Source organism: Folsomia candida, unplaced genomic scaffold, assembly GCF_002217175.1.
Source record: "Folsomia candida strain VU population unplaced genomic scaffold, ASM221717v1 Fcan01_Sc005, whole genome shotgun sequence".
Classification (NCBI taxonomy): Eukaryota; Metazoa; Arthropoda; class Collembola; order Entomobryomorpha; family Isotomidae; genus Folsomia; species Folsomia candida.
The window spans coordinates 5,034,603-5,047,347 of record NW_019091197.1 but is presented as its reverse complement, the minus strand read 5'-3'; the positions used below and the strand labels follow the sequence as shown (position 1 = coordinate 5,047,347).

The 12,745-nt window shown below is 35.7% G+C and overlaps 2 protein-coding genes and 1 long non-coding RNA gene across 4 annotated transcripts; 2 read left to right on the top strand and 1 right to left on the bottom strand.

Moving 5' to 3' along the window:
* Positions 1-798: 798 nt before the first annotated feature.
* Positions 799-3,391, top strand: LOC110849734 (DBH-like monooxygenase protein 2 homolog). Its single transcript, XM_022097170.2, has 10 exons — positions 799-1,097; positions 1,154-1,306; positions 1,378-1,502; positions 1,564-1,675; positions 1,758-1,979; positions 2,045-2,196; positions 2,268-2,440; positions 2,518-2,661; positions 2,795-2,972; positions 3,052-3,391. The coding sequence occupies exons 1-10, from the start codon at positions 819-821 to the stop codon at positions 3,305-3,307; spliced, it is 1,794 nt and encodes a 597-aa protein (XP_021952862.1). The 5' UTR covers positions 799-818; the 3' UTR covers positions 3,308-3,391.
* On the bottom strand, positions 3,392-7,790 carry LOC118435738. Of its 2 annotated transcripts, none has more exons than XR_004834978.1 (15): positions 7,566-7,790; positions 7,445-7,474; positions 7,253-7,370; positions 6,209-7,164; positions 6,050-6,120; positions 5,951-5,987; positions 5,788-5,881; positions 5,400-5,710; positions 5,083-5,310; positions 4,751-4,928; positions 4,579-4,679; positions 4,430-4,500; positions 3,879-4,140; positions 3,728-3,814; positions 3,392-3,662 (listed from the first exon to the last, which is right to left on the bottom strand). It is a non-coding gene; the product is annotated as an uncharacterized LOC118435738 (long non-coding RNA). The 2 variants fall into 2 exon arrangements; XR_004834977.1 differs by having other exon boundaries at positions 4,579-4,694; positions 7,566-7,786.
* A 2,642-nt stretch (positions 7,791-10,432) lies between these two features.
* LOC110850208 lies at positions 10,433-11,339 on the top strand. The gene is made up of 4 exons (XM_022097675.2): positions 10,433-10,713; positions 10,804-10,911; positions 10,993-11,064; positions 11,142-11,339. Exons 1-4 carry the CDS (start codon positions 10,510-10,512, stop codon positions 11,181-11,183), a joined length of 426 nt encoding a protein of 141 aa, XP_021953367.1. The 5' UTR covers positions 10,433-10,509; the 3' UTR covers positions 11,184-11,339.
* Positions 11,340-12,745: the final 1,406 nt, after the last annotated feature.

Below are 12,745 nucleotides of genomic sequence, written 5' to 3'. Positions count from 1 at the left end.
GTCATTGAGTTGTTTTCTCGATAAATATGTTGCGGATTGAATTGTCGTTGAATTGATCATGTCATGAGTGTTATCATAAATGTTCATAATGTTGCTCATGGGCTAACTACCTTACAACCGAGACAAATATGACTCATCATTGAACTTCAATGACATGCTGGCGTCAAACATTGCAAAGTATCAGGCACGGGCTAGTTCTCGTAAATTGGGCATGATTGCGTTCTTATGAAATTAATAAAGAAAATTTTCGTAAAATGGACGCCGCGCACATGTATGAAATGTATGCAGTAACTATATCACGCATCTACTTAAATTAATTTATGAATTTTAATAGCCATAAATCATAAACAAATAAATTTGCTCCTTCTGTATATTTATCTATACTATAAAATATTTTGATATGCAATTTATATTCACTACAAAATCTTTCGAACTGAACTAAAAATGAACTGATCAACTATTTCAATTTTTTGCAAATGCATACTTACGCAGATTTTGCAGAACAGATATCAGTATGAGAGAAAGATATAAGGTTTGTTTAAATGATTACTAAATCTCATCTGAGTTCAATATTAAACTCAACAAGTTGTCCTCGTGGTGATTCATCCCACTTTATTTCGAAATCTACACTCTCAAGTGTGTAAAAATGTATGTACCCGAAGGTGTGTTATTGTATCATTCTCATTTTCATCATATTCCTGCTACTTGAGATGTACTGGTCAATTAATTGACTTTTTATCAGTACATGATACTCGTTGAATATAAAGGTATGAATGAAGCGAGTCACAAATCAGTGTAAAAATTGTCCTCCACCAATTATGATCAAACTACTTATTTCGCTTACCCTTCTGGCCTTCGTGGCTATTACCTCTGCAAAATCTGTACCGACGAATGGCATCAACCTAAAAAATGTAGAGGTGTTGGACAACGATGGTAAATACATTTTGGGCTGGGAGGTTGTCGGAGATGAGATAATATTTGAAATCGAGGCCGCAACGCTGGGTTGGGTGGGGTTCGGAATCTCTCCAACCGGTGGGATGACCGGTGCGGATATAATCATTGGTGGCGTCATGCCAGATGGAGTTCCGTATTTCGAGGTAATTTAAGAATCAGCTTGAAATTGTAGCAAAAATTAATTGAATTTCGTTTGCAGGATCGATTCGGAGTTGGTCAAACCGTGCCGAAGGTTGATGACCATAATGATTGGACGTTACTCGTAGCGATGGAGTTTGCCCTGAGTGGGAAGACGGTCCTCCGGTTTTCTAGGGCTTTAAACACCTGTGATGATGAAGATTATCCGATTGGGGTTAGTATTTGTTTTTGTTGTTTTGTTTTGCAGTTTAAGCTTAATGTTTAATTAAATTTAATCTTGAATAGAATGATACGAGTCGATTAATCTGGTCGATGGGAGAGACAGATGTCATTCAGTATCATAATACTCAGCGAGGGACAAAATCAACCAATTTACTTCATGCCGATGTCCCCGAAGTGGACTTGGACAAGTAAATGAGAATACATTTTGCTATAACTTGGTTACTAATCGTCTCTCTTTGTCCCTCAAAGGGTTACAACCTGGCCGATGATTCTTGACATGGAAATGCCTGATCAGGACACTTCCTACTGGTGCAGTTTCCATCGGGGTCCGACCCTTGAGACTAAAAATCATATCGTTGGGGTAATTCCCAATATAATTTAATTTAATTTTGCAAAGTTTTTTTGCAATGTTACATCGACATACATAATTGTCAATTCCACAGTTTGACGCAAAACTACCATCCTCAGAATCACTGCGACACACGCACCACTTTATTTTGTACAATTGCTTCATTCCACCCGGTTCGAATGAGACGATGGATGAAGTTTTTGACGACCATACTGTCGACAAGGGTGTTACTGGGGGACATTGTTACGACGAGATGAGCCCACTGCCCATCGGGTATTGCAAAGAGTACGTCTTTGTGTGGTCAAAAGGTGGCAAGGTATTGACTTTTAGGATTAAATTAGTTTAAAACACGACTTAATAAATGTTATCTTATACGAATAGCAAATGGTATTCCCTGAGAATGTCGGTTATCCAATCGGCAATGAGCCTGGCAAGCTGTACTACATGTTGGAAATTCATTACGATAATCCCGACAAACTCACAGGGGTACAATTTGAGTCTGGGGTCGAATTCTACTATACGAACGAACTTCGGTATATAAATATTTCATATAGCGACTAAAGCATCACGAATTTATTATATTTCTACGTATGCAATTACACAGTGAGCATGACGCTGGTCTTGTGACATTAGGACACGATGTCGAAATTTCCCTAACAGTTCCCCCAAATACGCCAGATTTCCTGGTTGTAGGACATTGCGCACCTGGCTGTACGGAAAAGTTCCCTGCCGATGGACTAACAGTGTTTAATTCGCTGTTGCATTCACATCTGTCCGGTAAACAATTTAGTGTCATCAAAAATAAATACTATGCATGGATCCGAATGGAGGATAAATTGTTGCAATTATTTTAGGAAGAAAAATTAAAACGCGACATTTCCGAGGGAACGTTGAGCTGCCTTGGATAGATTTTGATGATCACTATGACTTCGACTACCAGCAAAACAAACCGCTAATGGAATACGTTAAAGTTCTTCCTGGCGACCAAGTCACAGTTGGTACGATTTACTTTTAACAGAGCAAAGAGATAAGATAGTTTGGATTAAGGATTATTAATTTTTCATATCCGTTAATAGCTCAGATCTGACGTTTAACAATCATAATTAATTAAAATAATGATTAATTTTACAGAATGTATTTACGATTCCACTTGGAAAAATGGAGAAATCGTTCTTGGCGGCTTATCAACTCGGGAAGAAATGTGCGAAGCAATTTTGTGGTACTATCCGAAAATTGATATCGATATTTGTGGTTCAGAGTATGACATAGATATGCACATTAAGGAATTTGGAGTTACTGAATACCACTCGTAAGACGAACATAAGTAATCAATTGGGCACCAGATTTGTACATTTTGCTTACAAAATTGGCATCGTATTTTTTCTCAGGGAGATGACCAACACGCTAAACAAGTACTTCATCGACGCACCACCATCGCTCGAGGGAGACTTTTACAACTCGATAAGCTTCAAGTTTAACTGGACTGAAGAATTCAAAAGTGGATATGCTGACAGGCGACAGAATGGAATGCACGTGGGAGATTGTCACGTTCGAAAAGATGGAGAATCTTGGTATTTTGATGTCGCCTACCCAGAAAATTATGAGAAATATGTTCCCGAAGATAAATGCGCTAATACGAATTGAATTAAATTGTAAACATAAATCTAGACTAGCTAACCAACGAATAAAAATTTGAACTCCTGAAAATAATTGCTAGAAATGCAGAAATTAAGAGTATGCAGATTTTGAAAAACATTTATTACCATATGTATGTATGTAAACCTTGAAATTTACTTCATTCGGCTTAGCAAAAATGAAACCACTACTGAAATTGTCATCCATCCAATTCCTGGTAAAAATCCTCTCCAAACGAACGGATGATAAATGTCCCACCCTCTCGTGCAAATTGACCGTAGCGCCTCAATCACATGTGTTAACGGCATCCAGGTGAACAGTTTACGGACAAGCGGTGTAACCAATTCCGTCGAAAATATAATTCCTGTTAATGACAATATTATAATATTCCGCATTTTTCACAGTTGCTAAGAATTAAATGTTAAATACCTGAGGAATAAATTTGACTTAATGTTATTAAAACCACAATAAATACACTCTTCAATATTCCGTCCGATATAATGCTGACCAAAAATCCTGGAAAAATTAACTATCGGCTACTAAACTGCTTTTTTCCAAAGGACACAATTAAATATATTACCAATCGACAGTCCACATAGAGCAGTCATGTACAACAAACCAACAGCTAGCAACCAACTGCCATGAATCACCATGCCATACACGCCGCAAAATAATGCAAAGAAAATTCCAATTTGTGCAAAAATCACGAAACTTTGAGTGACGATGTTGACAGCGAGTTGGTGCCAGAGAGTGACGCCGGTCACGTACTCTCGGTCCTCAAGGCCTGCCACTTTATCCTCCACCCAAACACCCCGATGCACATTGGTATTATAAACATGTACCTAAACATTTTCACATTTGTAAAAAGTTACAAATACATTTTACAGTATTGCACTATATAAATACATACATAATGTAATTTATTCTTGAGGGTATTCGCTATTTCTTCGTATCCGTAGTATCATAAAATAAATAGTTTACGAAGAAAAAACAAGGGGTCGAGCTTCGTATAAATCGTAAGCCTCGAAACGTGATTTTGGGTAGCAAATCTTATAAACCTTAGAAAAGCTCGTAACCGCGGTAATTTATTTTGCGATACGAAGAAATAACCTTCATTATTGTTGAACTCACAAAGTTAGGACACCAAGTTGCATGTAGGGAATTAAGTCGAACGCTTCTAAACTTCCGTATATTGCGTTGAACTAAAATCCAGAACAATTTGTGTAATATTAAATTAATAAGTCAAAATTTAACTTAGGATAAGAAATTAGGATACGGACATGAAGTGGTAGCTTAATCAGATCATCACTAATCGAGCATGACGACAAAATACTCTGGTCGTAAAGAATGTATTTTTCAAGGATACATTTTGTCGCCCAGGCTGAAAGAATTGAGCCTAAAAGTACCATAAATACGTCAAATTCATCACTGGCGGAGCATAAAAAGTCGTACCTGATTCGACCATGCGGATGGAAATGGTTGACCCGATAAGCGATTCGTTACTTGAAAAGTGTCGATATACCATCTTATCCTTGAAATGGGTTTCGTAATCTGTGGGAAATTCAATAAGGAGCATAGTCTGTCCTGATTTTATTTGTTCGATGCCTTCTTCATATGATTTGGCGGGAATCTAGTAATTCGATATTAGAAAACTTTAGTGAAAACGCACCCCTTTAGGTAAGTTACGCCAATTTTAGGTTTTACAATCCCGAAATAAGTACGAACTATTAAATAATTACCATTTTCGGTTTTACAAGCGTAAACTATTAAATAATTATCTTTACCCAAATGAATTTATCAGCAAATTTATCGAGAAAATTGCAAATCCCCATGTTTGAGAAACATTCATTGGAAGAATCCAAATTCTTGTCATCCTTACAGAGATTCGACGCTGGCAAATGTTTTGAATTATTGTACACGAGATTGGCTTGGATGCCATGGGGTTCACCCCCGATTATATTTTGAGAGATAAGAACACACAGGATAGGAACCCCAAGTTGCCCCAGATAAATCTATTTTCGAATTTTCGAGCAAATTTCAACAAGAATGAATCAAAAATACATGATATTACAAACAGAAATTACGAATAAATAAAAATCACCTCCAATCCCTTCGATTCCTATGCCACCATTTTGAAATTAAAGCCTGGAAAATAGTAGTGTTGTTACGTCGGATATTCAAAGAAGAGCCAAGTTTGTTAGGAAAATGCACGGGTGCAGCATTTTCGACTAAATTCTCAGAAAATCGATGATCCTTGACCGACTCATGACTCGTGTCATAATGATTTGAAATGTTTTCATCAGTTTTACAAAGTTCCATGAAGACGTCCACTAATTTCGAAGATTGGTACGTTGAAAGTAATGCCGCTGGGCTGTCCTCCACTAATAGACGACCACTTCGCAGAAATCCGACCTGTAATTTATAATTATTCAGAACATGCTGCACACGGGATGAGAATATCTGCAAAGTTTGACAAGTTTTTAACGTACTTTGTCACAAAATTTTGTCTCCTCGAAATAATGGGTTGAAATTATCACGGTTTTCCCTTGTTTGCTAGAAATCTCGGATAAATACTGCCAGATCCTACGAAATGTAAATCCCATACAGATTTGTACATTTCCTTAGGCGTCCTAAATATAAATTTGTGTGTACCTCTCTCGCAACAAAGGATCCAGCCCAACACAAGGTTCTAAAATGGGGTCATCAGTAAGTTGCATCATCTTAATCTTAATTATAAGCTCAAATTGTTACCGTCTAACACGAGTAGGGATGGATTATGAATCATTGCCACCGCCAAGGACACCCTACGCTTTTGTCCACCGCTATTTGTGATTATATTTAAATTTGTATTTTATTCTTAATTGGATATGAAACCTACAGAGAGTGCATTTATCAAGTTTTCATTCGAACCTTAACTTTTGAATTACTGCATCAAGTTGATAAAGGTCCAGAATCTCTGAGAGGAAACGTGTCCTGCTTTCAATTCAGGGCTTTCTAATTATCCACTTTTCTAATTAATTAGCAATTAGTAATTAGTTCCGAAAATTTTGATCTAATTAATTGTTTAATTAGTAATTACTTCTGACCAAGCAAACTAATTAATTACTTCTAATTACTAAATAATTAAGTTCGCCATACTCATAACTTTTTATGAATTAATTTCACAACATTTCAGCATGGCTAACGCCTCGAATAAGTCGTCTTTCAGCGAACGTAAAATGTAAAATTATTTTGAAATTTAAAACAAATTACGCACTACCTTGAGATGGCTGTGGAAATTAAAGCTGACCTTAGTTGTGCCGGTAATCGCTTTATTTGGACAAAATTTACAAGCAGTCGTTACTTTGTCGCTGTCGACTTTTTTAAAAGTATACCATCCATTCACATTTTCTAACAAGTTTTTGAGGTTCTATGCAAGGGAGTCCATTATATTCAAAGATATATCAAAAATATATTGCTATCTCGTTGTTTTAATACAAAGGTTTAAAATTGCAACTACAAGTGTAAAAAAGGCTAAGAAGTCGATAAAACACGCATGGTATATTTGCTGCCGACAAAAAATTTTTTAAAGGCTAAACGAGAAATATGGATTAAAAACTTAATTTTGTTTAGAAAAAACAAATTAATTAGTAATTGGTTTGTTGATCATTTTAATTAATTAGTAATTTTAATTAGGTAGTATTCTACTAATTAACTTTAATTAGTAATTAGTAATTAGACAGACATTGTTATTTAATTAGCTAATTAATTAGATTGACTAATTAATTAGAAAGCCCTGTTTCAATTTCCTTGGTTTCCATTCCATAAAGCAGTCCAAAGTACTTTAGGACTTCTCTGATTGTTAAAACGTTTACAAGCGCTGTCTCCTAATGTGCATAAAATTGTGTGTTTACGTATTAATCAGAAGCTTGTGCATGGCTCTTCATCAAGGAAGTTTCTGTAAATTTAGTTTACTTGAGGCATATAACCACAAAAACTGCCAAGATTGTGAGGCCGGGATTGGTCACACACTGTGACTTGGCCAGAATCTAGTTGGCGTAATCCTACGACACATGAGAGCAAAGTCGTCTTTCTAATGTTATTGTACGAAAAGGTAAAACTTTCAATCTGAATAGATATCTCAACAGAATTATCTTGTGAAGTTACCCACAACCACTCGCACCCAGAATACCGTATCTGTAAAATTTCAAATAAGTTTTTTTAAATATTTTTTTTGGTTAAAAAATTCATGCATTATAAATATCTCTAAATAATAAGTATTTCTCACATTTCTCCACTGGAAACATTGACGTTTATATTGTTGAGAACCAAATTGCCATTTCCGAATCGTTTAAATCCGTTTTTGATTGAAACAGCCATAATTCAACTGAAATAGAACTTCAGTAACCGCGTGTACTTCCGAACTGTCGACTTATGAATACACGTAATTATTTTCGAGTTATTGTCTCTGCAAACCATTTAGGTCACCAACTGCGCAATGCTTACACAATTAACCCGTCAGGTATGTATGCACATGTGTATTATAAATCACGGAGTGTAATGTACATGCATCCAAATAAAGTGCATGTTATACCAACATACGCTCCTGGACAGGACATGACATGTACATATTTGATATTTTGCATGAAGCTTTACATAATTGCATTTTTTCTAGCGCGTATTCAATTATGATGTGAAACAACCTTTCAACGACGCAATAATTCGCCGGAGAATGTGTTAATTATGCAGATTAATTATGTGATTAATTCATGAATACTTAAGTACTTATGTATTATGCATACATTGATACCGGTATTTTTGTTCAGAATCAGATAAGCCAATTAATCCGCATTCAGCTGAATGCAACACGTCGTCTGACATGCAAACATGCTTTGTGTAAAGACACAGAATGTGCTAGCTCACTTTTCTCACGGTTTGTTGAAATTATATTTCCAAAAGGGATCGAAAATTTACTATATTAAACTATGACTGAGGAGTCATGAGTAATATTTTAATGGCCTGGACAAGGAAGTCTGCATGTATATAGATAAGTATACACTTAGGGTTATCGCACACTTATCAAATCATAAATCCCAATGGTAGTTGACTAGAAGTAAATTGTATTGATTTAAAGCAATGTGTAACTTCTACTGACTTTATACATACGGCAATTTTATGTACACATAGGTATATATGTTTAGTTGTGAAAAAATTTTAATATCACTGACGTAAGTAATTAGTATTAAAAACTGACATAAAATTGACGCCCGTCATACATGTTTCAGAATAAGATCAATTAAAATGTCTTCCAATTCTCACAATTTCACATGTTGAAAAGCTATGTACCTATATGACAATTGTATTCAGAAAGTTAGCTACCGATTTGTGTTCTGTGCTGTCCTGTTTTAGATTTATTCTCGTCTCTATCTGTAACCTGTTATTAAGATCACAGGGGTGAGACATTGAAAAATTCCGTAGGAAAACAAATTTTAGTATTTTTTAATCAACTGTGGCAAAATTTCATATTATTTCATGCAGAAATTTAGCTTTGTTTCATGCAGAGAATTGGCTGGATTTTATGCAGACAAATTTATGCCGAAACAATTTGTGCAGAAAATATGCAGAATTATGCGTAATTGTGCTAAACGTTTCTGCAGAATATACCTGTCAGAAGTTTTATTCAGAATCGTTCATACTTTTTCTGAACAAACTATTGTGTAGAATTATGTCAAATTCGACATGCGATTTTCACCCGGGGTCACTTCTCACGGGCACAAACGGTCAGAGTGGGCAGCTTAAGGAGTTATACAATACGAGTCATACACATATTTAATTGTGTCGCAATACGATAAAATAAATTTCGTGAAAAGGCCTGGAATTTGAGAAAATTCGCTAATAATGTTATCTCTCAATGTTATCTTTTAAAATTATGGCTCTTAAGATATATGCTGCAAATAAAACCTATCAGTACAGCTTTGCTTAGCCCGAACCAGGAATGATTAGTAAACCCATGTTTGTCAGTAGTTTTCTATGAAATTATGTGCCACTATTTTCCATTAATTCTTCCATCAATCCTTCGTATTACTGTAGGCTCCAAATTCTAAAAATATTTACTATCCCTTTCCTTGACTACTTCCTAGTGGAGATCGTCTCTATAGCCTCCTGGTTAATTTTTGTTCATATTTAACTTCATGTTATTTCGTGAAAAAGCAGTATGGATCTCTGGTCCAAATTTCAGCTTTCTATGTTAATTTCTGAAAATCGGTGGGGGTCACCCCATAGGGTCCCTCTAGATGAAAATTTTACCAATTTCTCTTCATATTCATCCATTACGGGCCATTAGCAGCCTCTATACCAAATTTCAGCTCGATTGGATGATTTTGAAAAATCGGTATGGGTCACCCCCTCGGGTGCCTCCGGTTGAAAAATTTTCCAATTTCACTTCATATTCTTTCATTAGGAGCCATTAGCAACCTTCGTACCAAATTTGAGCTTTCTACGACAATTTTGAAAATTTGGTGCATAATACCCCACCCACTCCGATGACCCCCACCGGTCAACCACTGGACCGATTTCGCCCATCTTCGAACTCGTTTCCTAACTTTGTCCAATATGCATATGGCAAAAATTTCAAGTCGATCGGTCAACTCGTTCGAGAGCTGTCGAAAGACAGACGGACAGACAGACAGACAGACAGACAGACAGACAGACGGACATGACAATTACATAAGCCCTGGTTCGGGCTAAAAATTAAATTCTTCTAAAAATCTGAGTACCATTTGGTACTTGTTCAGTTCATCAATTAATTGTACATAAATTTCCTCACCATTAACCTACAACTAAATAAACAGACGTAACAACTACATGTGTGAAGCTGTGGATAATGCAAACAAATTCTACCACTAAGTCCACACCCACCTGGTGTCTAATCGACATTTGAATAGCAGGTAACCTTCAATTATGTCATGGGTACATTTGCAAACTTCGTGATCCTGGATTGAAAAAATCAAGTTCTTTATTTTTGCCCAGTGATATTTTATTGGTTTATGTACATATTTAAAATGTGGCTTCCCATCTGTTCAGAATATCCGTTTCAAAACCTATGAACATACGTCACTTCAAACCATCAGCATATAAAAGCAGACAAAATTGGCATAATTAATCATTCCAACTCCTACAAATCTCTCCTATCACAACTTAAAATCAACACCAGCTTCCAGCAATCCTTCAAAATGGTTATCATTGCCCCAATTTCGATCCTTATCGTTGGGATGATTGTTTCCTCTTCAATGGGAATCTACCTCCCAACTCCAGCCAACATCGCGAAGGACGTCAAGTGGACACAAGCCATCAATGCCGCCCTTTGCGCGCCTGGAGCACACAGCGACGCCGTGGCTCAGCAATTTTATGCCTGTTACAATGAAGCCATCGTTCCCGTATGTATTTCTTATCAATCACATCCGTTACTTGATTTGTTCACTCGGTTAAACACCATTCGGTAACGAATATTTTGAATATTTTTGCAGGGTGCCACATCATTCAAAGCTTGTCAAACCCAAGTTTATGGTGTCCAAATGGACACTCAAGCAAATGTTGACACCGTTTGCAGCGGAGGTCCCGACAAATTTCCAAGGGTTCGATATTATCAGAAAATTTCTAATCATACAAATCTTAAATTCAAAATTCATTAATTATTGATGATGTAATTATTACAGTACGCTGCATGCATTTTGGCCCGACTTCCATTCCAAGGTGTCTGTGCGACAACTGCGATCCACAAGTTGAACGTGAGTTTAAAAAAGAGAAAAGTTTTCTTACAACTTGGTTGACATTTTGATTTGATTTGTTGATTTTTTATTTGTAGGAATGCCAAGGCAAAGTCATGAATGTTCCAGCCCCTGCTTAATTAATCCAACATGTTCCAATTTACTCTGAAAACTATTTAGTGATCCTTTTTCAAACCTTGGTCTACTCAAAATTAATCAAATTGTACTCTTCTGCATGATTTATTCTAGTGAATAAAGTTTATGCACGATGCTATATGCATATTTGCTATACGTAACTTGTTAGTTAACTACGTATGATGAGATGCACATATGTATTCATTTAGTACTTAAGGTAACATGCAAGAAGTTGAGAATACGCATTTCCACTTATTAAAGTGTACATATGTAATCCCTGTATGCAAACTTATGTATTCAGTCATTTATGTACATAAACAACATATCCACTCGCATAATTTTATGAAAATCGAAAACAGTTTTAACTAAATGCATACAATATGTATGTATGTATTTGTAGATAAATAGAAACTCTGTTAATACATGTATCGGTATGTACAATACGTTACTCGTTAAACTATAACTACTTATATTATGACATTGGCTTTAAAAACTAACTAGGTATACTATTTAGGTGGGTGGAGAGTTCAGATATCCCACTATATGCAAATATTGCACACTGTATCGGTATGGAACAATATGCAAAAATTTCCGTGTTAAAATCACTTTTGAAAAAGTAATGACGATTTTAGTGGCGCAAGTCTAGGAATTTTCTCAATGCTGTAACAAAGGTGAAATTTTTGCTTTTGTCCTCCTTTACGGATTATGTAAACTCCACCTCTGGCGGAAACATTGTTTCGCTACGGTTCTAATCATTGTCCAAAACAGCCATCAAAAATGTCCAAAAAGCACACAATAAATGGGCCAAAATGTTGCAATTTCTTTGTTACATTTTTTTTAAAACCTAGATAGAAATATTTTATTTTCCTTGTTAAGTCGTTTTGAGCATTTATATAGTATTATTTGGAATTTTTTGCCTAAATATGTTTTCTTATGAGGAATTATGAAATTTTCCAAGTAATGCTTTATTACAATTCAAAATTCTCATAATTAATGGGAGATTGCATATCTTGGCAAATATTTGAAAAACATGGTGATGCCTAAAAAAATGTAACAAAGAAATTGCAACATTTTGGCCCATTTCCTATTTTGGACACATTGTGTGCTTTTTGGACATTTTGTCTTTTTTTGGACAATTATTATAACCGTAGCGAAACAATGTCTACGCCAGAGGTGGAAGAGTTTACATAATCCGTTAAGGACGTCAAAAGCAAAAATTTCACCTTTATTAAAGTATTAAGAAAATTCCTAGACTTGTGTCACTAAAATCGTCATTACTTTTTCAAAAGTGATTTTAACACGGAAATTTTTGCATATTGTTTCACACCGATATCGTGTGCAATATTTGCATATAGTGGGATATCTGAACACTCCACCCACCTAAATAGTATACCTAGTAAGTCATTTCAAATTATGTATATGATACCGAGTAAGTTTTCACCCATTTTTGCAAACATACATACACTTTGTCAAGTGGGGCAAACTTGTTTACAGTGCCGGACCAAATTTGGCAAATAGTGGACAGGAAATTTCCGTTTGCTCTGAAATCTAATTGCTGTAAATGTAC